The 25,349-nt window shown below is 38.3% G+C and overlaps 8 protein-coding genes across 15 annotated transcripts in view; 4 read left to right on the top strand and 4 right to left on the bottom strand.

The window, feature by feature from the left end:
- LOC124336387 (calcium uniporter protein, mitochondrial-like) overlaps positions 1 to 25,349 on the bottom strand; it is an 878,707-nt gene that overhangs the window by 789,894 nt on the left and 63,464 nt on the right. The window lies entirely within an intron of this gene.
- Positions 5,188 to 6,660, top strand: LOC124336325. Its single transcript, XM_046790088.1, has 4 exons — positions 5,188 to 5,351; positions 5,467 to 5,550; positions 5,623 to 5,956; positions 6,021 to 6,660. Exons 1-4 carry the CDS (start codon positions 5,223 to 5,225, stop codon positions 6,488 to 6,490), a joined length of 1,017 nt encoding a protein of 338 aa, XP_046646044.1. The 5' UTR covers positions 5,188 to 5,222; the 3' UTR covers positions 6,491 to 6,660.
- LOC124336425 lies at positions 9,538 to 11,836 on the bottom strand. Of its 4 annotated transcripts, XR_006917010.1 has the most exons (6): positions 11,707 to 11,836; positions 10,897 to 11,016; positions 10,426 to 10,836; positions 9,942 to 10,369; positions 9,728 to 9,875; positions 9,538 to 9,636 (listed from the first exon to the last, which is right to left on the bottom strand). XR_006917010.1 is itself a non-coding variant. In XM_046790233.1 (5 exons), exons 3-5 carry the CDS (start codon positions 10,987 to 10,989, stop codon positions 10,166 to 10,168), a joined length of 708 nt encoding a protein of 235 aa, XP_046646189.1. In that variant the 5' UTR covers positions 10,990 to 11,016; positions 11,080 to 11,226; positions 11,346 to 11,589; the 3' UTR covers positions 9,942 to 10,165. The 4 variants fall into 4 exon arrangements, 3 of the variants coding, with proteins under 3 accessions (XP_046646187.1, XP_046646189.1, XP_046646188.1); XM_046790233.1 differs by lacking the exons at positions 9,538 to 9,636; positions 9,728 to 9,875; positions 11,707 to 11,836 and adding exons at positions 11,080 to 11,226; positions 11,346 to 11,589; XM_046790231.1 differs by lacking the exons at positions 9,538 to 9,636; positions 9,728 to 9,875 and having other exon boundaries at positions 9,929 to 10,369.
- On the top strand, positions 13,895 to 18,114 carry LOC124336453. Of its 4 annotated transcripts, none has more exons than XM_046790272.1 (5): positions 13,895 to 14,011; positions 14,083 to 14,287; positions 14,351 to 14,482; positions 17,574 to 17,726; positions 17,788 to 18,114. In XM_046790272.1, exons 1-5 carry the CDS (start codon positions 14,001 to 14,003, stop codon positions 17,950 to 17,952), a joined length of 666 nt encoding a protein of 221 aa, XP_046646228.1. In that variant the 5' UTR covers positions 13,895 to 14,000; the 3' UTR covers positions 17,953 to 18,114. The 4 variants fall into 4 exon arrangements, with proteins under 4 accessions (XP_046646228.1, XP_046646227.1, XP_046646230.1 ...); XM_046790271.1 differs by having other exon boundaries at positions 17,785 to 18,114; XM_046790273.1 differs by lacking the exons at positions 13,895 to 14,011; positions 14,083 to 14,287; positions 14,351 to 14,482 and adding exons at positions 16,959 to 17,075; positions 17,147 to 17,324; positions 17,388 to 17,513 and having other exon boundaries at positions 17,785 to 18,114.
- Positions 17,919 to 20,879, bottom strand: LOC124336162. Of its 2 annotated transcripts, none has more exons than XM_046789854.1 (3): positions 20,790 to 20,879; positions 19,805 to 19,956; positions 17,919 to 19,736 (listed from the first exon to the last, which is right to left on the bottom strand). In XM_046789854.1, the coding sequence occupies exons 2-3, from the start codon at positions 19,929 to 19,931 to the stop codon at positions 18,181 to 18,183; spliced, it is 1,683 nt and encodes a 560-aa protein (XP_046645810.1). In that variant the 5' UTR covers positions 19,932 to 19,956; positions 20,790 to 20,879; the 3' UTR covers positions 17,919 to 18,180. The 2 variants fall into 2 exon arrangements, with proteins under 2 accessions (XP_046645810.1, XP_046645811.1); XM_046789855.1 differs by having other exon boundaries at positions 19,805 to 19,855.
- LOC124336666 lies at positions 21,123 to 23,604 on the bottom strand. The gene is made up of 3 exons (XM_046790450.1): positions 23,533 to 23,604; positions 22,454 to 22,920; positions 21,123 to 22,393 (listed from the first exon to the last, which is right to left on the bottom strand). The coding sequence occupies exons 2-3, from the start codon at positions 22,578 to 22,580 to the stop codon at positions 21,123 to 21,125; spliced, it is 1,398 nt and encodes a 465-aa protein (XP_046646406.1). The 5' UTR covers positions 22,581 to 22,920; positions 23,533 to 23,604.
- Positions 23,320 to 24,201, top strand: LOC124336533. Its single transcript, XM_046790381.1, has 4 exons — positions 23,320 to 23,470; positions 23,555 to 23,753; positions 23,819 to 23,923; positions 23,999 to 24,201. The coding sequence occupies exons 1-4, from the start codon at positions 23,460 to 23,462 to the stop codon at positions 24,047 to 24,049; spliced, it is 366 nt and encodes a 121-aa protein (XP_046646337.1). The 5' UTR covers positions 23,320 to 23,459; the 3' UTR covers positions 24,050 to 24,201.
- LOC124336514 lies at positions 24,454 to 25,332 on the top strand. Its single transcript, XM_046790353.1, has 3 exons — positions 24,454 to 24,690; positions 24,763 to 24,949; positions 25,032 to 25,332. The coding sequence occupies exons 1-3, from the start codon at positions 24,677 to 24,679 to the stop codon at positions 25,305 to 25,307; spliced, it is 477 nt and encodes a 158-aa protein (XP_046646309.1). The 5' UTR covers positions 24,454 to 24,676; the 3' UTR covers positions 25,308 to 25,332.

Raw genomic sequence — 25,349 nt, 5'->3', positions numbered from 1 at the left:
GAGCCTATAACCGAAGTAAAATTAATCTTTAGCATCATTGGAAATGCTATATGAAATTTTAAAAAATATGCTACATATCACTTCAAATATTCAACCCTAATATTATTTGGCAACATTATCTTTTACCTATTGTGGAAACTTAAATTAACAAATTTACATGAAACTAGACAACTCACTTCAGATTTAAATACAAATGAATTTAAACTTTAAAGGATACTCTACAGTAGAACAAATAAACAAAACTTCTTTCAGAATCTGCCTTTTCTTGCATACAACAAACTCCCCTTTAAATAATCCATAACAGAACACAACCTGAAGGAGATAGCTGTTGACTTGACGAAATCCCAAAATATTAAAACTAACCAATATATGCAAAGCTTAATCACATTGTAATTTTAAAATCTATAACTGGATAAGATTGTCACCTTCAAATAGTGTATGTGTGCATGATGTTCACAACAAAGATAAATGCGACTTCCATGCAGCCTGCACGATTTGATGGAAGCCCTAGATTGGATGGCTGAAGTTCCTTTTATTAAGAGGTGCCTGCAATCCAAAATTACAAATTTTATGATCCACATGTGTTTCAATCAGTTTAATTGTTAATTTTACCATTGTAAAAGCAGAATGTTACTCAGCATCTCGACGTGGTCGACAGCATGGTTTCCAAGTCTTTCAGCATCAAAATTCGTCTACAAATAACAAATGAAATTTAAACACTTTCAGGCCACTTTCACTGCACATGCAATAGAATTTAATCGAATCAATTATACCAAGAACACATATTAAACCTACATTATATTGCTTCAAATAGAGACCCAAATACTTCACAGCAACATTATCTGTTCCCTTTTAACAAAAAAAAAAATTTAAACTTGAAGACTCATTTGAGATTTAATTACAAATTCATCAAACTTTGGAGTACTCAACAGGGAAATGATACTCTTTCAGTATCCATTTGGCTTGTGTCCAACCAATTTCCCTTACACAACCCATAACTAAATACCTATGATGAAGAAAACAGCTGTTTGCTTGATGAAATCTCAAATGTTAAAACTAAACAAAAGTGACAAAGCTTTCCCTGAAAACTCCTACACTTTACTTCTAACTAAACAGTTTAATTTTTTCAATGTTAAAATCTGAAAAGATTGTCACCTTCTTGCCTTCAATTAGGGTACATGTTATTGATGTTCACAGCAAAGGTGAATGAGATGCAGACTGCATGATTGGATGGCTGAAGTTCCATATATTGAAAGGTGCCTGGAATCAAACCAAAAAAAATGTCATTATCCTAATTTCCATCAGTTTAATCAACAACTTTACCATTAAGAACATTGTAGATGTGAAGTATTTACTCAGCTTCTGGACGTGGACGACGTGGTGGACAGCACGGTTTCAAAATCTTATTCTTCGAGATCCGTCTCCAAATAAAAGATGACACTTAACACTCGGGTTACTCCACGTGCAATAAAATCGAATCTATTACACCAAGAATAAAGGAAGCAAGCACCCACCATCCGGATCCATGTTAGACCAAATTTTAAACAATCAATCTGCCAACAATACAGCTAACAATCGAACCGAAACTCCAATCGAAGTATAATGGCGGCCCTTCCTCTCAGATCTTCTTCAGCCTTCAACTAAAGAACCAAGAAGGTAGGGGCTAAAGGGCTACCTGCGCCTAGGAACTGAACATAAATCTGGCCGCCAGATGTCCTTTTCTGTGTCCCAGATGAACGACTGAGCGGAACGACTAGTTGCTTTCAGCTCAAAACCCCGGGTACTATGGAACGCCATAGGGACAAAAAATTAACTGCTCCAAAGTAAGCATTAATTTAGTGTTCTCCAAAAATAAGTGCTCAAAATTTAGTGGTCTCTCGCATCCGCCCTCTAGCGGGCGGTTCAAAATATTTCGCTATCAATGAAAATATTGACAATTGAATATCGATTAAAATCAAATTTTCGAATACATCAGCGTCGATCAGCGTCTTGCCCCATCACCTCCGCCACCACCCTTCTGTCGTGTGATTTTTATCGTGTCTTTTTATGATTCCATCTTTTTCGAAGTAATCTTCGTGACTACTACTTCGTCGATAATTTTTCTTCTTCCCCAGCATAAGTAACAATATTAGTCCTGGCATGTTCCGATGTTCGGCATCGCCGGAATCCGGAATGAATGGATGACGGATTTCAGGATTCTCGGAAGACATAAGGGGTTGTCGGGTTGGCAAAGGTGATGAGGCAAGAAAAAGGGCAAGCATTCGAATTAAGAAATCCCATAGTTAAGCTAAATATTGGATTTTAATCGATAGCTTCTAACTCCTCTCACAAGCAGGCGGAGAAACGAAATATTTTGAACCGCCCGCTAGAGGGCGGATGGGAGAGAGCACTAAATTTTGAGCACTTATTTTTGGAGAGCACTAAATTAATGCTTACTTTGGAGCAGTTAATTTTTTGTCCCTATGGCGTTCCATAGGGTACTGATCCTATAAGTTTAAACGGGAAATGAATGGGAAATTTATCACAAGTTAGTAAAGAATCTTATAATAATATAATATGCATATCCAATTATTTACCGAGAAAGCACGATCGAATCACAATAGTCTGTTCTGTGTGTGGAAGGACCGGAGGAGGATCGGGTGTGTAAACTTCGTCTAGGGCCGATCCTGTCCTGTGAGTAACCTGTGCGGAAATCAATGCCACTTTAATACTTAATTCACTGGATGCAAGATGGAGAAGGAAATTGTAGTTCCCTTTATTAAGGTGTAATTTAAGGGATAAGAATTTCTCTACAAATATGTTGCAATTAATGCAATATATGCCGGTATATGCAAATAGACAAACTTAATCCACCCAATAAATTTCATATTTACCTCTTCACGCTCGCGGTCCTAAGTAGTCAGATTATCTGGCAAGAGATGATGCAATTCTCCGGGTCTTTAATTCTTGGAGGAGAACACAGCAAGCCTCGAATCTGTACTGTTTTCTCGCGAACGGCTGGGAATAACAGAAACAGTCTGAGAAATTTCGATAAACGCCTATTAGAATAAATTAATTTATGCTTTTTTCCGTGCTCACCTACTGTTAATGATCTCCAACTTGTTTAATCTACTTTTCCATTCCTTGGATGTAACGTCTCAACTCCGCTGCTTTCACGCATGACTGTATAACAGTCGGTGCAAAGTAAATATTTTTCAGCTTGGATCCGCCTACATATTTTCACGATTTTCACTTTGCGCCAATGTCTTAATCATCAACGATGGAGTGAGTGGACGAAAAGCTGTTACATGGGCATCAGAAAGAATCGTCGAAAAAAAGAATCGAAAGGCATCAGAAAGAACCAGGAATTTTAATTTAAAGGAAGTTTAATTGTAAAAAAACGAAACATCTCAACAATTTTAAAGCCAAACATGACACGTCTCGTATGTGCCATCTACTATTGAAAATGCAAAGTATGTAGTTCGGGCAAGAAAGTGCTGGTAGTTCATACAACACGGGTTCGAAATGGCCAAAGATAAAAGATTCGGTTGGCAACATGCCGGATGCCGCATTAACATGGTTGTGTGCATAATGAGGATTTTTGGCAGAAACATTTAAATAAAAAGAAAACTTTCAATTTATTAATAACCGGCTGTGGAGCGGTAGAGTCTAGAACTGGCAAATGCTATTGACCGTTTTTTTTAAATAGACCGGCGAATAGTGCGCGTAGCGGTTGGTTTATAGTTTACCAAACTCATTTCAATGTGAAAAAAGAGTGACGTTCGAGATTTATTTAATCTCTCAGCTTATTTTATTTGTTTTGTTCTATTTTATTTTAATAAAGAAACGAGAATCTGTTCGTATACTCGGGAAGTTATGTTTAAAAAACCTTGGCGGGAATATCAGATGACATTTCTGCTTTATCGTCTACACGACGCTGGACTTTATTTGCGCCAGCGGAAAAAACCCAATTTGAATGGATCGAAGAAGATGGAAATGATTTACTGCAACTTTAATGCAAATAAAAATGGTACGACAAGTTTTATTTGACTTCTTATTGAGTTAATTTAACGTTAATCAAACGATTGCTAATGCGAATCACGATGGGAGCAACACTCGTCAATCGACAATTTCACTTCAATACAAATTAAAATTTTCCTTCACCTACAGTAATTGTCGTTTCTCTTTTTGGAATACGATTATAAAACATAAAAACGCGGGTTATAAACAAAATCAATTTGAGTCACTAATTCATATCAACTTTTTTTCCTTTTCCCTGTTTCACCATGTCCGCAATGTAATCTCCACTTCAGTAAACATAAGATTGTCTAAAGCAATGTACAAAACAAATAAACATCAGACCATGAGACTGACATAAAAAAATTCTAATCGAAAACTTATCTTCTTATTTACAGGGATTATATAAAAAGTAAAAACCCGTTTATCTCAATTTATCAAGTGTAACCTTTCGGTTACATGCAACAAAGGATCCAACTATATAAATTGAAACGTCCAGTTTGGAAGTACAGTTTAATTTTCCGAAAACTAAAGAATGCGAATAAAATTATTCAAACTAAATTGGTTTGTGTCACTTTGGCCGTCTGGTATCTCTTGAATGGTGAAGTGGATGTAACGAATTCTCATCAATGCCAGCCTTGAATCAAACTAAGAGAATACAAATTTAAAATTGCTGTAAACAAAATTTATACATGTGATCGTTCTCCCCCCCCCCCCTCTTGCAATAATACACAACAACAACAACAGACAACAACATATAGGACAGAAAGTGTGCCAACCTATCTATTTCTTCTGCATACAGAATTACAGATGCTAGGCCACTATGGCTCTGTTTTCGTTTACAAGTCTTTTTTCCTTTGAACTATTTGCAGTTCCTTCGAGTCAATAATTGATATCTATTGTTTTTTTTGTTTTTTTTTTCTGTTTCTTTCCCTGTTTGACCAGTCTGCAGGGTAACCCCCGCTTGAATAAAGGGAAGATTGTTCATGGCCACGTAGAAAAACAAATAATACCATGACATTAAACTGACATTTAAAAATTCTAATCGAAAATCTTATCTTCTTATTTACAGACACAAAGACCCTTTGTTCTGAATTTATCACTAACCTTTAAGTTGGACGCAACAACAACAGGTCCAACTGTATAAATTGAAACGCACGCAAACGCACGTCCAGTTGGAAAACAGTCAAAACACAGTCTCATCTATAATTCCGAACAACTAAAGGATGGCGCATTTTCCCTTCGCCTCACTTACTCGAGTTGTTTTGCTGTTGGTTTTCATCTGCTTGACGACGAGTTCAACTGGCGCTGCCTTTTCCATAGAAAAAGAATTCCTACAACTGAAGGAAAATTATGTAAGAATTTATTTAAATTTATCACTTTTCAAGCGAGATGCTTCTGTTGTCGATCATCCGATTCAATTTGTAATTTTTAAGTATTACTGTTATGTTATTCCATTTGCCAAAATAGATTCAAATGAAACAACTCTTTGAATCAACAGCGATTGAACTGCAGGCCAAAGTGACACAACTGGAGGCGCAAGGCGAACTAAATGTAAATCCTATACTGTTGTTAGTTTAATTTAGAGTTTCACTGTGGGTAAACACTTTTGCTTTTCTATGACAGAATGAACAAAGACAAGATTTGACATTGAAAGTAAAACAAGTAGAGGCAAAGAATGTCCAATTGGAAGTCAAAATAGGAAAACTGGAGGCCAAAGTTGAACAACAAGATTCGCTTTTAACTTCCCTTTTACGAGAGAAAAATGAACGCAGAGCAGCAGCAACCGACTCTGTTCCAATCATCAATAATCAATCGGCTGTTTCCATCAACGGACTCCCATCTTCATGCGCGGATCTAAGAGAGATTGGGCACAACCTGAACGGAATTTATTCCGTCATGGGATCGGCGAAAATGGAATCCGTTTACTGCGATTTCACTTTACCAACTGACGATGCGGGTAAACGTTTTGTAATTTCACGAATTAATCAGTTGTAATTGTTTTTTAAATCTTGATTGAAAAGATTTTCAGAAATGGATCGGATACGCCGAGGTCAAATCGGCGCCCGTCTATTTCTATGTCCAGAGAAATTATAAATTTTCCGCACAATCAACTCCGATCCCGTTCGATTTGGCGCGGGTGAACGAGGGAAACGCCATGGATTTGACATCGGGAATATTCACGGCACCGCGACCGGGAATTTATTTTTTCTCTTTCGCGGGAGTGGCGAGTCTTGCATCTTCATCGTTGAGTGTTGATCTTGTTTTTAACAGGATTCCAATCGGGGAGAGTGTTGTTACAGAGTTTAACGGCCCCGTTGATCAAGAGAGTCCGTTGACCGTCCAGTCGACGCTAAACTTGAAAACGGGCGATCAAGTCTGGGTGGAGATTTCTTTTTCTGGTTCAGACTCGTATTTGTCTGACTACACTCCAATTCACCGGACCCATTTCACGGGTTTCATGTTGGAGGAGGAAATCGCCGCGTCACTTTGAGGTTTCCGGTTCAACAACCAAAATTCGCAAAATGAACGTCGACACGAAATTTTGGGGAAGGGAATTTTAAGGGGAAAGGGAAGATAATTCAATCGATTTCAATTCATTAAGGGATGAGTTTCTTTACGAAAATTTGAACTGTGGATGTCATTACACTTACTAAATACACAAACCGAATGTCAAAATTCTATCTGCAAAACTCTAGGCGTTATGAACAAAAAACCCAATTTTAATTGCCAAGTATACTAAATGCGGGAGGCCTTGAAATGGGAGAAATTCATTCGCGTTCTAATTCGTTGACGGATTGGAATTTTTCAAAAATGTTTTCACAGTTACAAACGCACTATACTTGTTCTGCATAAACTGAAGTGCCTATCTTCAAAATAAGAGAGGGGTAATTTGAAACAAAAACTCATTTTGATTGAAAGTTTTACCAAAAAAATAACATTTTTAATTTATTTGCCTATCGCAGCTCGAAATTAAATCAAATCAACACGAGAATAAAACTTTATCTTTAATAAATGCGTTTCACTTTTCGATCGATATGAAAATGACGACAAAGAATAGCAACTGTTGTTTCAAAACGAGACCAATATATGATAAAATTTAAATCAAGTCTTGTTAGTTAATAAACGATTGCAAATGCATCCACTAATGGAGCATGTGCACTCGTCGACAATTCGCGACATGTAATAAAAAGTTTTTACCTGTTGCCTCCACTTTGATGAATTCCGATTGATATTGTCCTTCAATATGTCGGTGGTGTGTTTTCTTCCAAGACTATTGCCAGGATAACTTTCTCTGATTACATCGACGTCAATCTCACTCTCACTAAAATCAAATAATCAAATGGTTTGAACACATGCCACAACACTGAACTGCTGGAGTTGGCACTTGGCAGACCCACAGAGAAGTCTGGCCCTAACTACTTCCTAACTTGACGAGACTTGACGAGTTTCAATTTCAATTTTGCACTGCAGACGAACATTTGTGAGAAGAAAGAGAAGGCATCGCCGCGATGCCAATTTAAATGTAAATAGACTTTCTTTTCTTTCTCCTTTTTGCCAACGTAAAAATTTGAAATTGACTTTTAACAATTTTGAATTAAATACTGTGAGTGAGATGTGACACAGTGACTCACTTGGCAAATTAAAACCGTGGTTGTTTAAAACACCAACAATGGGGTGTTCTGAGCTTAGCCAAAAACTCACCATTGTTTGTTTTTTAAACAACCATCTTCTTAACTACCAAACACATAAGATCGCCATTTGCACCAGTAACCTAGATGTAAAATTCGACAGAAGTTTTTGAATTAGAAATTTTTTTAATTTTACTGACGCAAATTTGCGCAAAACTAAACCATTTCTTTTTGTCTCATTGCCGCAGCGGTGGTGGCGGGCTGCAATAAACTCGCATGCACAGAAGAAAAATCGTTTTGAAACGGACGCTCTGTTTATTATTGAATTAGTAATTTCATGTATATTCCATTGTTATTTATGAAGAAAATATTGCAATTATTTACGTTATACATTTCGTTTATTTTCAGTTATACATGTTTAAGTTATAGTTATGTAACATGAAATGGGATAAGGGGTTTATGATATGTGGGAGTGGATAGTTGCGTTGGATATGTGGGAGTTAATGTTGGATATAGCTTGGATATGGGAGTTAATAGGTGGACAGGTTGAATATAGGGGTTAATAGGGAGTACGTTTATACAAATATGTTTATGATCTTTTTATCTCTACCTATTATTATCGGCATGACATTAATAATAAACTTCAACTTTTGAGATGTGTTATGCCCCCACCCCCAATTTCCCCAATCGCGAAGACGTGTTTATTATTTTTTGTTGACGTGAAAACACCCGATATTTCTGTTTTTGTTCCTTCTTAACATGTAAACGGAATACTGCATAGACACAATGAAACAAAATGCTGGATGCAACACGACACCAGCACGGACAGCAGCAAAAAACAGCCAACACCAGCACCAAGGAACGGCCACAGTCAGTATAGGCTACAACAACATGCCACATCAGACAGCAACTGGGTAATTAATTATAAACCTATAACCAAAATGAAATTAATTTTCAACATAAATGGAAATGCTCCATGAAAAAATTTAATACTCTATTGCATTGTTTCAAATAGTTAACCCAAATATGCAATGGCAACAAAATCTGATACCCATCATCTAAAGTATTTATCAAAATAACATGAATAATATTTGTCGCTTAGAGCGATATCAGGATCTGAACGAAACCCAGAAAAAATGTCGTTCAAATTTAAAAAAAAACTGTGGAAGATGAAATATTTTTCCGATAAAGTCATTACCTACGTGGCGTTCAGGAAAATTGAATAATGGCCCGAACTCTGGCGTGCAAAACTGCCAATTCACCGATTTAACCTGTGAGGAAAAAAATATCGTTCATTCGATTATCCTGGAATATCAAATGTACGTAACAACTTTATCATTACCGTTGATAATAAGATGAACTGGGCATCGCTGACGGCCGGAGAAACAATGCGAAGTTTGGCCGAGAAAGATCTCCGCTGTTGGTGCAGAGATGCGGACGTCAATCAGGCATTGAATTTGGACGTAACTCTCACGAAATGTGATTGGTGACTTTGCAATCGCCTGTCGAACGAATAGTCCCAAACCCCAGACTGGGCAAAATAAATTTCAATAACATTGTTGTTGACGTTCGTAAGTAAAATAAACTGTGATCAATAAAATTTCTGAATAAAAGAAAAAAATTGGGAACCATTCATTTTGATTAACTTATCGATAGGTTCAAGTGTCGTGACGTAAAGGCTGGCCATGGCCGTTTCAGAGATGCCGCGCTGCTTAACGCCGTCAGGGGAAACGAATCGGATTGGCTTGCTGTAGAATAAAAGTAAAAGTTCTTTCATCGAAAAGCATCGTGACACTACTCCGACTTCCGAGTACCACGGCGAATTGTCTGGCTGTTGGTCACTTGCCTTGTAAAACTTGAATATGAGGGCATTACACACATTCGTAACATTACACCATCGTAACTTGATGGTAAGATATCCCAAGGAATGATTTCCTGGACTAAATCGATTTGCGGTCATTAAACTGATCTGAGCTAAACACAATTAAGTGGCAGGAACAATAGGGGCCTATGAAATAAAATGTGTTAAACAAGAATCTGATACCTGAGCAATTTCATTATTCCCCTGAATCTCGTTGAAATGTTAGAAATTAATTTACCGTTATACGAGCAGGTTGAAGTTAAACCGCTTAACTCTTTTTTGTTTTGATTAGATTTTTTATGTCAAATCTAATGCATTAGAGGTTTTCCCTAAGACAACAAGAGGGCGTGCGCTAACTGATGGTGCAAATCCGTTTCCTCAGACTCCTAGTAAAATATTCGAAAGATCGGAAGGGCAAGTTGGCAACGAACGATGAACATGTAAGTGCATACATGTATTTACGCGTTTCTTATGGTCCATATCAAATTTCGTAACGTGTTATTACATAACAAATAAATGATTACCAAAAGGGATTCAATAAATTAATAAACGACAAGACAATTTACCATTCCAAGTAGGGACTAAAAAGCTGAAATAGAATTTTGTTTCTCTTTAGAGAGTTGCGTTATTTAAAATGCTCTTTGGTTTACAAGAGGCCTCAAACTCCATTCTTCTATTACCACGTTCCAAAATTCCATGGCGTATCGTTTCTTTTGTGTGTCTTGCGAGAGTGACGAATGCGTGATTCAGAAGAATGATAGCTGCTATCAACGCTGCTATCACTATCAACTGTTGCCGGGGTTTCTTCTCGATCGCTAAAGCTATCCATTTCAATATCTGAAATATGCTTCAGTTTTCTTTCTGCTTGAGTCTCCAAAGCCTGCGGTATATTAAAAATTAAAGAATGATCAATGTGACAGTTGTTGGTGTAAATACCTGATCAGTGTTAGATAACTGTGGCGGTAGGTTTGCATTTTCAGCAGCTATCTCCAGTTCAATCAACCTCTTATCTTTTCTCTGCAGTTCTGCTGACTTTTCAAGCAGTTGGTGTTTTAGCATCTTAATTTCTTGTCTCATGTTTTCTATTACTAATCTGGATTTCTCTTCTTCAGCAATGGCTTCAATTAATTTCACATTTATAAGTCTATGATGTTCGCTAAAGATCGAAAGCAGATTCGCGGTTTCATTTGCACTGAAAGAATGGAATTTCAGTACAAGTTTTTCCACTTCCTTCAACATAAGATCCAGGCTTTTTTCCTTCGTATCAAAAACATGCTGATAGTGATTTTGGATAACCACTTCTTTCATTTGATAAAATCCTCGTAGCTCATTCTGGAGTTTAGAACTCTAATTAAATGCAAATAACAATAAATAATAGTTACATATCCAATTTATGAAAATGTTTACCATGGTCCTTTGATTGTCTTGGTAAAGTTGTTCAATTTGATTATTTATATTATCCAGTTCAGAAGTCACTGAGTAAGCTCCTTGTTCAGCCATAATTGCTTCAGTTGCCTCAAGACAATCCTAAATACACATTCATAAAAGAAACAATAGGTCATGAATTTTAAGTAAGGAAAGTAAGATTGCCCTCTTGCCCCTCTATGATCAACTGAACTGAAGTATGCAATTAAGTTACGGAGGTTTGCTTTTCTGTTACTGAAATGTCACCCACTGAAATACAGGCCTACTAACTCCTTGATCTTTCACAGCAGTGATAGTGATAAAGCAATAGGCCTGAACATTTTAACATGCATCACATTCATATACTAAACGGAGCAATAGCATAAACAACTTCAACAACCACAACAAAACCCAGAACAAGTGAATTCTAACAGAAAAGAAGCAAAATTTACCTCAAAATAGTAATATTAAAGAAACCAAGAAGAAGTTAACCGAAATCAACTCCCCACTCTTTATACAATTGGTCAAGTGTTAACAAATTATATCACAAAATCGTTGGAATCCACATGCCTACTCCAGACTTTTACATGTGCTTGTGGCCTTGTTCCATAAGGTTCTTTCAGTCTCACACTGAAAATGCGACATTACGGAACACAGCGCCAGTGGTTTGTGGCGGGAGGAATCTGTAACACAACTTTAGGGGGGTTAAAGCTCCACCCCCATTGCTTGGGAAAGCGAAAAGACTAAAATAAAAACAGGGAATCGGTCAAATTACATTTATTATAACAAGAGGGGAAAGTGAGGTAAATCTACCGTCATGGTTTGAACAAAGTCAAACACGAAGTATAAGAAGATATTCCTGAGGTGCGGGTGGATGAGTCGGAGAAGGCGTCATCTTTGTGATCGGGACACCTTGGAACCCGAGTTCGATTCCCCTGGTGAGCTTTTCTGTTAATCAATCTCCTCACCAGTGCCTCGAAAATCTCCACACCCCTTGGGAGAAGGTAAGTATTGAAGAAAACTCCCATGAAGAAAAACTGTACCCGACCCGTGCTTCATTGACGTTTAATTTGTGAATTTGTGTAAGACGGCTGACGGTAGACGATTATATCGCCAACGTGTATCTCGCTCGGCCAAGTGAGTATTAAGGTAGTATCAGTGGGTTGCGAAGACGCATGTACGCATATCCTAATATTACCCCAACCTCAACCGCTGAGCAGTGACGTACCACCGTACTGCTCGTCACTTGTGGTTTGTATCAAAATGTTTCTACGGGAAAGGATCCACCGGCTACAGGAAGCCAAAAGGTAAGTGAGCATTTTTTTCTATTACTATTATTTTGAATGTTTAATTAATCAGTTTTTTTTAATAGTAGCCTACGTGAGGGTTCGCGTTTGCGTTAAAAAATGTGAATATACTTCGGAAAGAGAATTAAAGTCAGCGAATAGCAATACTACTCCAACACCCGCTCTGATCCGCGGCGCGTTGTCACTTTTGTCTTGTAAAATTTGAATAAAAGGCCATTACCGATACGTAACTCAATAAGCAATAATTTCTCATTACGTAAGCCTATATGGAAGCGGAGTATTTGTAACATTTGAATGGTGATCTTACGGGAACTAAATAAAATATCCCAAAGAATGATTTCCTGGACTAGATCGATTTGCGGTCATTAAACTAATCTGAGCTTATCCATTGAAGTGGCATGTAGGGGACTATGTTTTGTTAATTTGATTATTCCCTAAAATTTCTTTGATATACCGAGTCAGAAATTCATTTAAAAAGACGAGAACAAGCTTTAACCTCTTTTCTTTATGACATAAGTAAGTCTAAAACAAATAAGAGGTTTTCTTAAAGATTAGGTTAAAAAAGATGGCGTCTGGCGTGCGTTAAAAAAGGGTGAAAGTTCGTTTCACAAGACTCCTAGTGAAATTAATTAGTCGTACTCGTAGGCTACTCGAAGGACGCGAATGGCAATGAATGTTAAAACATGTAAGAAATTTTCTTTACCTTTATTTCAGAAGCAAAATTTTCTTGTCTAATCTTGCAAGTCTATAGCAACTGACACTCATAACACCACACTGATTACTGCAAGGAACAGCTCCTCTGCCATATACCTACGGCATGCACACAAAGGATTCCCATAAAACATTAATGGCAAAATATGTTCCAAATTCTGATGGCACCAGCATCATGAACAGTAACAGCTTAATCTTATTTAAGCACAACAGGTTTCAAAACCACATTCGATAATGTACATGGACGGCCATTAGGCATCAACAGTTTGAACATCACCTAGTCTGTATAAAAACATTACATAAAATACGATTACAGCAGAGGAAAGTTGACTACCTCTCAACTCTTTTTTTTTTAGATGACATAAGTAAATCTAACACCGGTAATACACTAGAGGTTTTCTTTCAGATTAAGTTAAAAAAGATGAGGTGAGGACGTTCTTATTTCTACAGCGGTACCAGTACAGCCGAGTACAGCACTCACGCACTCAAGCAGACGAATAAACGTCAGGGAAGCAGCGTTGCCAATTTATGTAACTCAGCGCCACCTATCTTGGCGGCGTTTTATGAAAACATAAAATTTTATGATTTATAAATTAGATGATTCAAATTAACATGGCGATGGAAGATCATAGTTCATTATTGTTGATTCGGTGCAGTTTACCGAAATAAACTCCCGTTCTTCTTCCGTTTTCTCTCAACATCTGGCCGTGTAAACCTCCGTCCACTAATCAAGGAGGTGTTCTCATCCTATGTCTTGCCCTGTTAACGAGACTTGGCTAAAAAAATGTTATCTTAAGCACACTAAATTCTTTCCTCCATAACTCAGAAAAAAGAAGTAAAGCTTGGAACTGGTTTTCACATTTTCGTCTACCAAGTTTTGTCCATCAAATGTTTCATTCACGGCGAGCGCCAAAATGACAATAAAAGAAAAGGGATCAAGTAGCCAGCGGGGGAAAAACTTAGGTATAAAACGCCCGTAGAAATTACACTTAACTGTCAGTTGCTTTGAAAGCACCACTAAAGAAACTGAGTGTCTCTATATTTTAACCTTTGTTTTTAGATTCTATTCGGCCATATTTTCAAGTCAAGATGTTCCTTAGGTAAGCATTCAGCATTGACTTATTCCGTATTATTTGTTGAAGCTCATCCCTTTTTGTTTTTGGTGGAAAAGATTCTTTATCGCTGTAATCTTGCTGAGTATCTGTGATCGTGTTTTGGGCGCCATCAGTGTCAACGTCACAGATTCCTTGTTGACTGTCAAAAACGCTACCAAGTTAGACAACTCGACGAAACCGCAGAATGAAAGTGTCCTTTCCAATATCCGAGTCCATATCCGAGTCCAAGCCCGAAGCTCCGATTTAAAGCTGAAGCTGAAGGTAATACGTATAGATATTTAAATTATGGAAATAGTTATTTAACTCCGTTGATTTGTTTGACAGAAATTAGGGTTTAATGTAACCGATGCCTTAGCAGCTGTTAATTCGACTCTGGATTCAACATCTGATTCTTCAGTATTGAAACATACATCATTGGGAGGTCGATCAGTGAAGGTGATGCAGCACTTGTTAAAGGTAATTACAAAGTTGGATCGTTATAATCGAAATGTTTTAATTTGCTAATTTTCCTATCAGCACAAGCTTAAGGTCAACGCGACTCACGCCAATATCTCAAACACCTCGTCGCATTTTAATTCGAATGACAACTCAAGACGACAACTTCGACTGACATCAGATGCTCTGCAGATGAAAAATGCTTCTAAAATTGTCGAACGTGGTGTTTTCGTCGTCGTGTTAAACAGCAAGGTAACTAGTTCAAAAGTGGTGTTTCTCCATCCAACATTTACAATTCTTATGGAGCCGCAATTTTCGTCATGAAATCAAATTTCGCTATTTCTTGTATGAAATTATGATCTCCGTAAAAACTTTGTTTTAATTGTGTACAGAATTGTATTTTAAATTATTGTAAAAATCGCATCCATTTTAAATCCAATCTAAATAATGGTAAATAACTTGCATTAGTCAATACATTACTAACAATTATTTCAAAGGGAGGTGTTCCTTAAGTGGAATAAATGAAGAATCCTGAAAATCGGGCACATATTTGATGATTGGAAACGGCATTTATGTCACCTTCATACAATATCATTTTAATTTCATCGTTGGTCTGGAGCAATAAAACATATTGTGCCAATTTTCTTTCACTCTAAGTCGAATGACAATTGCTCCCAGCACCAATTGTTTCGTTGTTGCGCACTTAAATAACTGTGCTGCACGTATTAAGACCGATGTAAGAAAACCCCTTTGACTACTAAAATCGAATGCATATATTCCCAATTCCGGTGCCTTGAAAATTCTGTATGTTTAATTAATCAATTTTCTTTTAAATAGTATGTGAAGGTTCGCGTTTGTGTTAAAAAATGCGAATTTATTCGGAAAGAGTGAATTAAAGTCAACGAATAGCAATACTACTCCAACACCTGCTCTGATCCACGGCTCGTTATCTTATTTATCTAAGCTGTTGTCACTTTTGTATTGTAAAATTTAAATATAAGGCCATTACCGATACGTATCTTAATAAGCAATAATTTCCCATTATATATATCATATGGAAACGGAATATTTGTAACATTTGAATGGTGATCTTACGGGAACTAAATAAAATATCCCAAAGAATGATTTCCTGGACTAGATCGATTAAACTAATTTTAGCTTTTTGTTAATTTGATTATTCCCTCAAATCTCTTTGATATACTGAGTCAGAAATTCATTTAAAATGACAAGAACAAGCTTAAACCTCTTTAACTCTTTTCTTTAGATGACATGTAGGTAAGTCTAATACAATTAGAGGTTTTTTTTTAAGATTAGGTTAAAAAAGATGGCGTCTGGCGTGCGTTAAACAAGGGTGAAAATTCGTTTCACAAGACTCCTAGTGAAATTAATTAGTCGTACTCGTAGGCTACTCGAAAGACGCGAATGGCAATGAATGTTAAAACATGTAAGAAATTTTCTTTACCTTTATTTCAGAAGCAAAATTTTCTTGTCTAATCTTGCAAGTCTATAGCAACTGACACTCATAACACCACACTGATTACTGCGAGGAACAGCTCCTCTGCTTATACTGCATGCACACAAGGTATCCCCCATATGTTAACGGCAAAATATGTTCAGATGGCATCAGCATCATGAACAGCAAAAGCTTAATCTTGTTTGGGCACACCATTCAACAGGAAACAGGTTGCAAAACCAAATTCGATAATGTACATGGTGGACGGCCATCAGGCATCAACAGTTTGAACATCACCTAGTCTGTAAACAAAACATTACATAAAATACGATTACAGCAGAGGAAAGTTGAACTACCTCTCAACTCTTTTTTTAGATGACATAAGTAAATCTAATAATACACTAGAGCCCTAGAGGTTTTCTTTAAGATTAAGTTAAAAAAAGATGGCGTGAGGACCTCCTTCTTATTTCTACAGTAGTACGGTATCACTGATTCACTGTATCAGGTATCAGCTAGCATGTCTAGCTAGCCGGTCTAGCACTCAAGCAGACGAATAAACGTCAGGGAAGCAGCGTTGCCAATTTATGTAACTCAGCGCCACCTATCTTGGCGGCGTTTTATGAAAACATCAAATTTTATGATTTATAAATTAGATGATTTAAATTAACATGGCGGTGAAAGATCATAGTTCATTATTGTTGATTCAGTGAAGTTTACCGAAATAAACTCCCGATCTTCTTCCGGTTTCTCTCAACATCTGGCCGTGTAAACCTCCGTCCACTAATCAAGGAGGTGTTCTCATCCTATGTCTTGCCCTGTTAACGAGACTTGGCTAAAAAAATGTTATCTTAAGCACACTAAATTCTTTCCTCCATAACTCAGAAAAAAGAAGTAAAGCTTGGAACTGGTTTTCACATTTTCGTCTACCAAGTTTTGTCCATCAAATGTTTCATTCACGGCGAGCGCCAAAATGACAAAAAAAGGAAAGGGATCAAGTAGCCAGGGGGGGGGGGGGGAAACTTAGGTATAAAACGCCCGTAGAAATTACACTTAACTGTCAGTTGCTTTGAAAGCACCACTAAAGAAACTGAGTGTCTCTACATTTTAACCTTTGTTTTTAGATTCTATTCGGCCATATTTTCAAGTCAAGATGTTCCTTAGGTAAGCATTCAGCATTGACTTATTCCGTATTATTTGTTGAAGCTCATCCCTTTTTGTTTTTGGTGGAAAAGATTCTTTATCACTGTAATCTTGCTGAGTATCTGTGATCGTGTTTTGGGCGCCAGTGTCAACGTCACAGATTCCTTGTTGACTGTCAAAAACGCCACCAAGTTAGACAACTCGACGAAACCGCAGAATGAAAGTGCCCTTTCCAATATGAAGGTCCGAGGCTCCGATTTAAAGCTGAAGGTAATACGTATAGATATTTAAATTATGGAAATAGTTATTTAACTCCGTTGATTCGTTTGACAGAAATTAGGATTTAATGTAACCGATGCCTTAGCTGTTAATTCGACTCTGAATTCGACATCTGATTCTTCACTATTGAAAAATGCATCATTGGGAGGCCGTGCCATGAAGGTGCAGCACTTGTTAAAGGTAACTACAAAGTTGGATCGTTATAATCGAAATGTGCTAATTTGTTAATTTCCCTATCAGCACAAGATTAAGGCCAACGCGACTCACGCCAATGTCTCAAACACCTCGTCGCATTTGAATTCGACTGGCAATTCGACATCAGATGCTCTGCAAATGAAAAATGCTTCTAAAATTGTCGAACGTGGGGTTTTCGTCGTCATGTTTGACAGCAAGGTAACTATTTTAAAAGTTGTGTTTCTCCATCCAACATTTCTAATTCTTGTCATCTTACCAGGCATTGCTGGATATCGCCAATAATACTTCTGAGGATGCAAGTGACGCATCCGATTTATTCTCACTGCTGACCAACTCCTCATCAGTGATGAATGAGACCGAGTCTGGGAAATTGTTGGATGGATCCAACAATTCAAACAGCTCCGCTAGCCTAGGTGAGCTCTGAGTTGGGGTTATGATGAGCAGCAATTTTCGTCATGGAAATCGAATTTTGCTAATTCTTGTATAAAATTGTGATCTCTGTAAAAACTTGTTTTAATTGTGTACAGAATTGTATTTTAAATTATTGTATAAATCGCATCCATTAAATCCAATCTAAATAAGGGTAGATAACTTGCATTAGTCAATACACATTACTAACAACTATTTCAAAGGATGGTGTTAGTGTGTTACCTTAAGTGGAATAAATGAGGAATCCTGAAAAACGGGCAGACATTTGATGATCAATAACGGCATTTATGTCACCTTCATACAATAGAATTTTTATCTCATCATTGGTCTGGAGCAATAGAACCGAGTGAAAGAAAATTGGTGCGGAATACGTCGAGTGACAGTTGCTCCCAGCACCAATTGTTTCATTGTTGCGCATTTGAATAACTGTGCTACACGCATTGGGACCGATGTAAGAATTACCCCGGTGGCTAGTAAAATGGAATGCATATAACCCCGATTCCGGAGCCTTGAAAATTCCGGAACTTGCGTTCATTCCTTCTCCTTCGTTTGTAATTATTCTAGTGTAATTGATGAGTTGGCCAATGCCGTCAGGTCTACCCGTGTAGAGTGAGGAAGTTCGAATGACGTGAAAGTGAACCGTTGAGTTCATTGAATCAGACATTACGTTTGATACGATGAAGCCCAAGAGGTTCGTAATTTTCAAATCTCTGTCAGCTTCGTCAAGTTGCCCCGTATTTAGTCTGGCGTAGACCTTGTCGCCCTTCTGCAATGGCCACAAAGTATGAAAACCGGCAGATCCCCAGTGAGTGTTTCTCGTGTAACCATAACCCATCGGTTCGTCGTCGTTCCTCACTAAAATCACGTCCGTAGTGATATTACTGGACCCGGAAAACTGAAAGAAGTAAGCGCCATTTACTGGCGCGATAAATGTGCTCGTTGCTAGATCAAAATTGTCCCCAATGTCCGTGTTAAGCCCATGAAAAGGAATTGTTTCATTCTTCCTGCTGGCGAAGGATTCAACAGTCCGATACGCGTGGAATGCTAATTCTTCTTCCAGCAAAAATCCTGTAAAATGGGTGCGCGGAGGATCTGACCCCTTACTTGCTTTGATCGCTCCTTGCTCCAGAAATATTTCGACAGTGTCATTCAATTTCAGGTTGAGAACGGCATTGAACGAAGCCGGCGTCCACTCGTCGTAGGAATATCCGCAAATGGGACCATTTCCAATCGGCAAACCATTTCGATCCAGTCGGACGTTCAGACAAAAGTCGTTCATGCTGTTGCTAGAACGAGGCGCGACGAAATTGAAGACGTATGTACCATCAGTGGGCGCGCGAAAGACTCCCGTTGTCAAGTCCATCGATCCTGTGTTAACGTACGAGTTTTCATAACGGATAGTGTTGTTCACTTCAGCATAGCTTCCTCGACTATAGACGTGAAAGGCGACAGGACCTTCATACGGCGGAAGAGGGGTTGTAGAGGTAGGGGGGATTGTGGACATTGGAGTGGTTGTACACAGAAGTGGAGTTGTTTCCGGAGCTGGAGTTTCATCCGGTGAAGAGGTTGCTTCCGGATGAGAGGTTGTATCCAGATTAGAGGTAGTATCCGGATTAAGGGTTGTATTCGGAATAGGGCTTGTAGAAGGAGTGGTTATATCTGGATAAGGGGTTGTACACGAAGGAGGAGTTGTCTGCAGAGGAAAAGTTGTCTCCGGGCCGTCCGGGGGAGAAGTTGTGTCCGGAGGAGAGGTTATAGTTGGCGAAGAAGTCGGAGGTTCTAACAGCACATGAAAATTAAATATCTTGGTTAGATCAAATCCTTTTTTAATGCAATTCCATTGTTACCTGGATCATTTTTCGTGCTGGCCACCACGGCATAAATCGACAACGACGCAACTACCAAGAAAGCAACGCTTAATAAAATTATCGCCCATATATCTCGTTTGCGATCCTTGGGGAGTATGCGCGCCATTTTCGTAAAAGATAAAATTCAAAAACTGTAAAAAAATTAACTGTCGTGAGTGGTATGGCGCCAGCAATAAGAAAGGCGTGAAAAGTTGAATTCTAATTAAAAGGCAACTGAAGGAGAAATAAAGTTACTTTGAGTTAACGCCAACACCACAAGCTACAAGAATAAAGATTTATGGAAAACTGAATTAGAACTGTCACTGACAAAGGAGACTTTAGTTCCGAATAAAATATCAGAGTTCCTGAGTGACAAGGGCAGAAAATCGTGTCTTGAACATGTCAATCAATTGAGGAGCAACGGTCAAACAGTCACACTTTGCAAACAGTTATTGTATGGTGGATCACACCAGCACGGACGTCAATCAGACTTTGACCCGCACACAATATACATTGTACAATCTACATTTCTTTTTAAACACGGTAAACTGAGCAGAAATTTGGACCGTTTTTAAAGTCCGCCAACGACTCAAGGTTTACATTCAACGTAAGTTTGCCACAATCAAACCTAAAAGAAAACCCCCAAAAACAGTTCAATTAGGATTTAGGACCAAGATTAAAATATCTTTGGAAAAAACGGATTAATACTTATACAGCTACTAAAATCCAGTAAGAATTGGCCTTAATCACATTTTACAAACAATAAAGAAAACGAGCGGCACAAGTTAAAAAATTGGCAGCGTGATAAGAAAATCAATGATTAGACAGCAGACGGACAACTATCGAGCACGTACATATACCAGTTGCTGTTTCTAGACAACAGAATAATTCAAAATGTGTCTAAAAGCTGGTAAGAATATCTTAATCTTGGATCTATCACATTCGATCACATTGAAAAACAGTTTCCTAATTAATAGTTACTTACGGATATTTGTTGATATAGATAGATCCCCAGCAGTCGCTCTTTTCCTGTTGAACGTCATCCACGACAATGCCTCTAAATTGTCAAACGTGTAGTGTTTTTGTCGTCATGTCTGACAGCAAAACATAATCCAACAGAACGACGTTTCTAGATGAAAAGTTCCTAATTCCTTGTCGTAGCACAGCCATTGCTTGGTATTGCATAAACTACCACTGCAATGAGCATCACAAATTGAATTGAATTGAAGGGCAAAGTATAAGGGTTCAGTAGATTTCTTGAAAAACGTCAACACATCATTAACAACTATTTCAAAGGGAATTGAATTGATGTTTGACATTACGTGGAATAAATCAGGAATCCAGAAAATCGGGCACACATTTTATGTTCGTAAACGGCATTTATGTCACCTTCGTGCAGCAGCATTTTGATCTCGTCGTTTGTGTCGAGCGATAGAACCGAGTGAAAGAAAATTGGTGCGGAATACGTCGAGTGACAGTTGCTGCTGGTACCTATTGTTTCATTGTTGCGCATTTGAATAACTGTGCTGCACGCATTGGGGCCACCGATGTATCTATTACCCCTGTGGCTAGTAAAATGGAATGCATAGACTCCCGATTCCGGCGCCTTGAAAATTCCAGAATTCGCGTCCATCCCGTCCCTTTCATTAGAAATGATTCTAGTATAATTGATCACTTGGCCGATGCCGTCGGGCCTACCCACGTACATTTCAGAAGTTCGAATGACGTGAAAATGAATCGATGAGTTCATTGAATCAGATATTTCGTCTGCTACAATGAAACCTAACAGATTCGTAATTTTTAAATCTCTGTCAGCTTCGTCAAGTTGCCCCGTATTAAGTCTGGCGTAGACCTTGTCTCCCTTCTGCAATGGCCACAAAGTATGAAAACCGGCAGATCCCCAGTGAGTGTTTCTAGTGTAACCATAACCCATCGGTTCGTCGTCATTCCTCACTAAAATCACGTCCGTTGTGATGGAACTGGACCCGGAAAACTGGAAGAAATACGTGCCATTTACTGGGGCTGTAAATGTGCTCGTTGTAAGATTAAAATTGCCCTCAATGTCCGTGTTAAGCCCATAAAAAGGAATTGTTTCATTCTTCCTACTGGCGAAGGAATCAACGGTGCGGAACGCGTGGAATGCTGATTCTCCTTCCAGCAAAAATCCTGTAAAATGGGTGCGCGGAGGATCTGACCCCTTACTTGCTTTGATCGCTCCTTGCTCCAGAAACATTTCAACAGTGTCATTCAGTTTCAGCTTTAGTACGGCATTGAACGAAGCCGGCGTCCACTCTTCGTAGGAATCTCCGCAAATGGGGCCATTTCCGATCGGCAAACCATTTCGATCCAGTCGGACGTTAAGACACAACACTTCGTTTGTGGTGTTGCTATAACGAGGCGCGATGAAATCGAAGACGTATGTACCATCAGTGGGCGCACGAAAGACTCCCGTTGTCAAGTTCATCGATCCTGTGTTAACGTATGAGTTTTCGTAACGGATGGTGCTGTTCACTTCAGTATAGTTTCCTCGACTGTAGACGTGAAAGGCGACAGGATCTTCGTAGATATGCGGAGGAGGGGTTGGATTATCTATTATTAAGTCATAATTAAATATTGATTTGACCCTATTCAACTTTATTTGTTACAAACCTGGTTTGTGTTTCGTGCTGGCCACCACGGAATAAATCAATAACGACGCAACCATGATGAAAGTGATAATTAAAATAAAGATCACCCATCTTCTTAGTTTGCGATCCTTAGGGAGTAGTCGCACCATTTTCGTATGCGATTAAAGTACCAAAAATGAATAAAAGTTTAAAGTAATTGAATAAAATTGAGGTGGGTGATAAAACGACGAAAAGACGTGAACCGTGGAATTTGAATAACGGTGTGCAAAGGCAACTGTGCGAGGGATAAAGTACTTCAGTTCATGCCCAGACCAAGCTAAAGAATCAAGTTCTATGGAGAACAAAGTGTGTTTCTGCCAAAAAAAAAAAAAAAAAATCAGACAATAGCTTGGGATAAAATACCAGAGTACCAAAGTGTCAGAGTTTCTAAGGCCAGAGGAAGGTCTCTTGTACTTGTCAAACAGGGGGCAACAGTCAAACAGTCACAGTCTGAAAACAGGCAAATGACAGATGTCGATCAGACTTTGACCGCACACAATCTTTTTTTTTTAAACAATAGTCAGTTGAATCATTGCCCGAGCGTAGATATATATCTTACTACTGACGACGGGAAAAGCAGACTTATAACACGGTGAACTGAGCAGAAATTTGAACCGTTTCAAAGTTCGTAAGGACTTAAGGTTCACCCAACGAACCGCGTATATCGCCTCTACTACTATGACACATGCAGTTTTCGTTATTGCACAATCAAATTTAAAGAAACAAGTAGATGAAAAAAGTCCTCTAGTAGGACTCACTAGGATAAAAAAAAATTTTCATTTTGTAAATCACGGATTAATTGTGATTATTATAACTGCAGCAATCCAGTAAAAAATGGCATTAGCCAAATTTTACATAACAAAGAACAAATTAATTGCCGAAGGTTATAAAAATGGGAGCGTGATCGAAAAGGATTAGGCAGTCGACAGACAACTTTCGAGCACATACCGGTAGCCGTTTCTACTTTCTAGACGACAGAATAATTCAGAATGTTTCTCAGGTAAGAATATCTTAATCTTAAATCACACTAAAAAAAATCAAATTTGGACTTTATCTACTTACGGATTACTGTTGATTGATGTAGATTTCTAGTCGCTTTCTTCTTGTTGTATGTCGTCCATGACGATGTTTTGGGTGCCGATATGTCGTATGCAAATGTCGCCTATCCCAGCTCTGCCCTCACTTGTGAATCTGACGCTGCTCCCGTGGATAATTCAACGAATGCACTGAGTGACAGTGAAATCGATGCCAGGAAATTTACGAATGCCGAGTTGAAATTCAAGGTATTTTCTCCAATTGATTGATGTATTGCAATAATTTGCAATGTACTTTTCAAATTCGTTAACAGAAGCTGGAAGTCAGTGTCCCAGACGAAGCATCACCTGTGGAAAAATCGGATAAAAAAGATGTCAAGTACCAAGTCGAAAGTGATAGCATTCCGCACAATTCTCAGGTATGACATGACATATGCAGAGTAAAACGTTAAGGCTACATGAAACGAAACTTACATTATTCTTTAAATTTATAGGATTCATTCCAATCTTCTTTCTTGGGACGTCTTTTTCGAGCACAAAAATAGAGCTTAGAAACGTCGAAGGATTTCGATGAGTAATTTCGAACAGAACAAAAAAATTATTTATTTGTGTCCTATTTTTTTACCTGAACGTATAAAATTGTCCTCTTTTAGCTTAACTTGAAATACACCGCAGTAATTTTAACTAAAAAAAAAGTGTCGAAACATTTTCATCCATGGGCAGGCGTTCGCTGTCTTCGCATTACTCCACGAACCCAAGCTTCAGAGATAACGTGGGTAAAAGACAGAAAAATGCTAAAGAAGAAAATGGCGGTCATTAAAAATAAATTAAATTATTTCATTGCACTTCTTAAATCTTAAACGAAGATTTCTTTTTTTTTACCGTCCCTGTGATATTATTCGTGACCTTAATCAATGATGCAGTGAAAATTCCTGAAATGTCGTTAACAGTGAATTAGTGAACATCCATTGTCCTTTACATTCTAAGAAACGGATTAAGATGTACGAGGGTATAGTCGGGGGTAGTCAGCGAATAAAAAGGGCCCACACAGTCAGAGAAACCAATTCACTGAATTCAGTTGTCTGAAAGCATCCAGGATACTTGTTCAGCCTCCAGATTTCATTTTGTTTCTGATTTGCCATATTCTTCAAATCCAACAGTTCACCTTCACAATGTTTCTCAGCAGGTAAGCGCACATTGTAATTCAACATTTGTAATTCAACCAACCTAATTATTTACCTACCACTTGAATCCGTAGATTTATCGTCGCTATGTTCTTGTTGAGCGCTGCTTACAATGTTTTGGGTGCCAGTATTGCTACTGCGGATGACGATGAACTGGCAGAGAAATTTGAAAAAGTTGCTGACCTGGACGAACCCTCCAAATCTTTAAATGAAACCACGACGTCAGCCATCAAAGTTCGAGATGTGACCACTGAACCAACGGTAATTTTGAAATTTTGCTTTTTTCCAGTTTCCAGGAATACAATAGGGTTAATTTATTAAATCAACAATTATTACTCAACAGAAATTGAAAGCCAATGTTACCGTATCAGCTACCAACTCCACTGGCAATGCCACTTCATCAGTCAAGTCCATCAAACAGGACAGTGAGAAAGTAACGCCGAAGGTGGTTCCGGTTTGCAAAATGACTACTTGCTCCTTTAATAACGGCGCCACAACTTGCAAGACAACCACCAACTGCACTTCCGCCAATTTGAAAACGGAAACTACTACTGAGAAAGTTACTACGCCAAAAGTACCAGCCCTGGACGACGACGAAGAAAGCACGAAGCAAGACTAAGGTGCTTCGAACGTTCTTCAGCCGGATTGGCAGCTCGATAAG

The sequence above is a fragment of the Daphnia pulicaria genome, chromosome 4, assembly GCF_021234035.1.
Source record: "Daphnia pulicaria isolate SC F1-1A chromosome 4, SC_F0-13Bv2, whole genome shotgun sequence".
NCBI classification, from domain to species: Eukaryota; Metazoa; Arthropoda; class Branchiopoda; order Diplostraca; family Daphniidae; genus Daphnia; species Daphnia pulicaria.
Note: the sequence above shows the minus strand (reverse complement) of the source record. Positions and strands in the feature narration are given on the sequence as shown.

Bases quoted from the DNA above. Each gene is read 5' to 3' on its own strand.
- LOC124336162 (XM_046789854.1), bottom strand. From the start codon at position 19,931: ATGGCGCGCATACTCCCCAAGGATCGCAAACGAGATATATGGGCGATA. The intron at 19,737-19,804 runs GTAACAATGGAA...ATGTGCTGTTAG, and splicing joins CAGCACGAAAAATGATCCAG to AACCTCCGACTTCTTCGCCA.
- LOC124336514 (XM_046790353.1), top strand. The intron at 24,950-25,031 runs GTAATTTTGAAA...ATTACTCAACAG, and splicing joins ATGTGACCACTGAACCAACG to AAATTGAAAGCCAATGTTAC.
- LOC124336453 (XM_046790271.1), top strand. The intron at 14,483-17,573 runs GTAATTACAAAG...TTTCCCTATCAG, and splicing joins TGATGCAGCACTTGTTAAAG to CACAAGATTAAGGCCAACGC. The intron at 17,727-17,784 runs GTAACTATTTTA...TTGTCATCTTAC, and splicing joins TCGTCATGTTTGACAGCAAG to CAGGCATTGCTGGATATCGC.
- LOC124336325 (XM_046790088.1), top strand. From the start codon at position 5,223: ATGGCGCATTTTCCCTTCGCCTCACTTACTCGAGTTGTTTTGCTGTTG. The intron at 5,352-5,466 runs GTAAGAATTTAT...TTGCCAAAATAG, and splicing joins TACAACTGAAGGAAAATTAT to ATTCAAATGAAACAACTCTT. The intron at 5,551-5,622 runs GTAAATCCTATA...TTTCTATGACAG, and splicing joins AGGCGCAAGGCGAACTAAAT to AATGAACAAAGACAAGATTT.
- LOC124336533 (XM_046790381.1), top strand. The intron at 23,754-23,818 runs GTATTTTCTCCA...ATTCGTTAACAG, and splicing joins ATGCCGAGTTGAAATTCAAG to AAGCTGGAAGTCAGTGTCCC. The intron at 23,924-23,998 runs GTATGACATGAC...TTAAATTTATAG, and splicing joins GCATTCCGCACAATTCTCAG to GATTCATTCCAATCTTCTTT.
- LOC124336666 (XM_046790450.1), bottom strand. From the start codon at position 22,580: ATGGTGCGACTACTCCCTAAGGATCGCAAACTAAGAAGATGGGTGATC. The intron at 22,394-22,453 runs GTTTGTAACAAA...ACTTAATAATAG, and splicing joins CAGCACGAAACACAAACCAG to ATAATCCAACCCCTCCTCCG.
- LOC124336425 (XM_046790231.1), bottom strand. The intron at 10,837-10,896 runs GTAAACATTTTC...GCATTTAATTAG, and splicing joins AAGACAATCAAAGGACCATG to AGTTCTAAACTCCAGAATGA. The intron at 10,370-10,425 runs GTATTTACACCA...AATATACCGCAG, and splicing joins AGTTATCTAACACTGATCAG to GCTTTGGAGACTCAAGCAGA.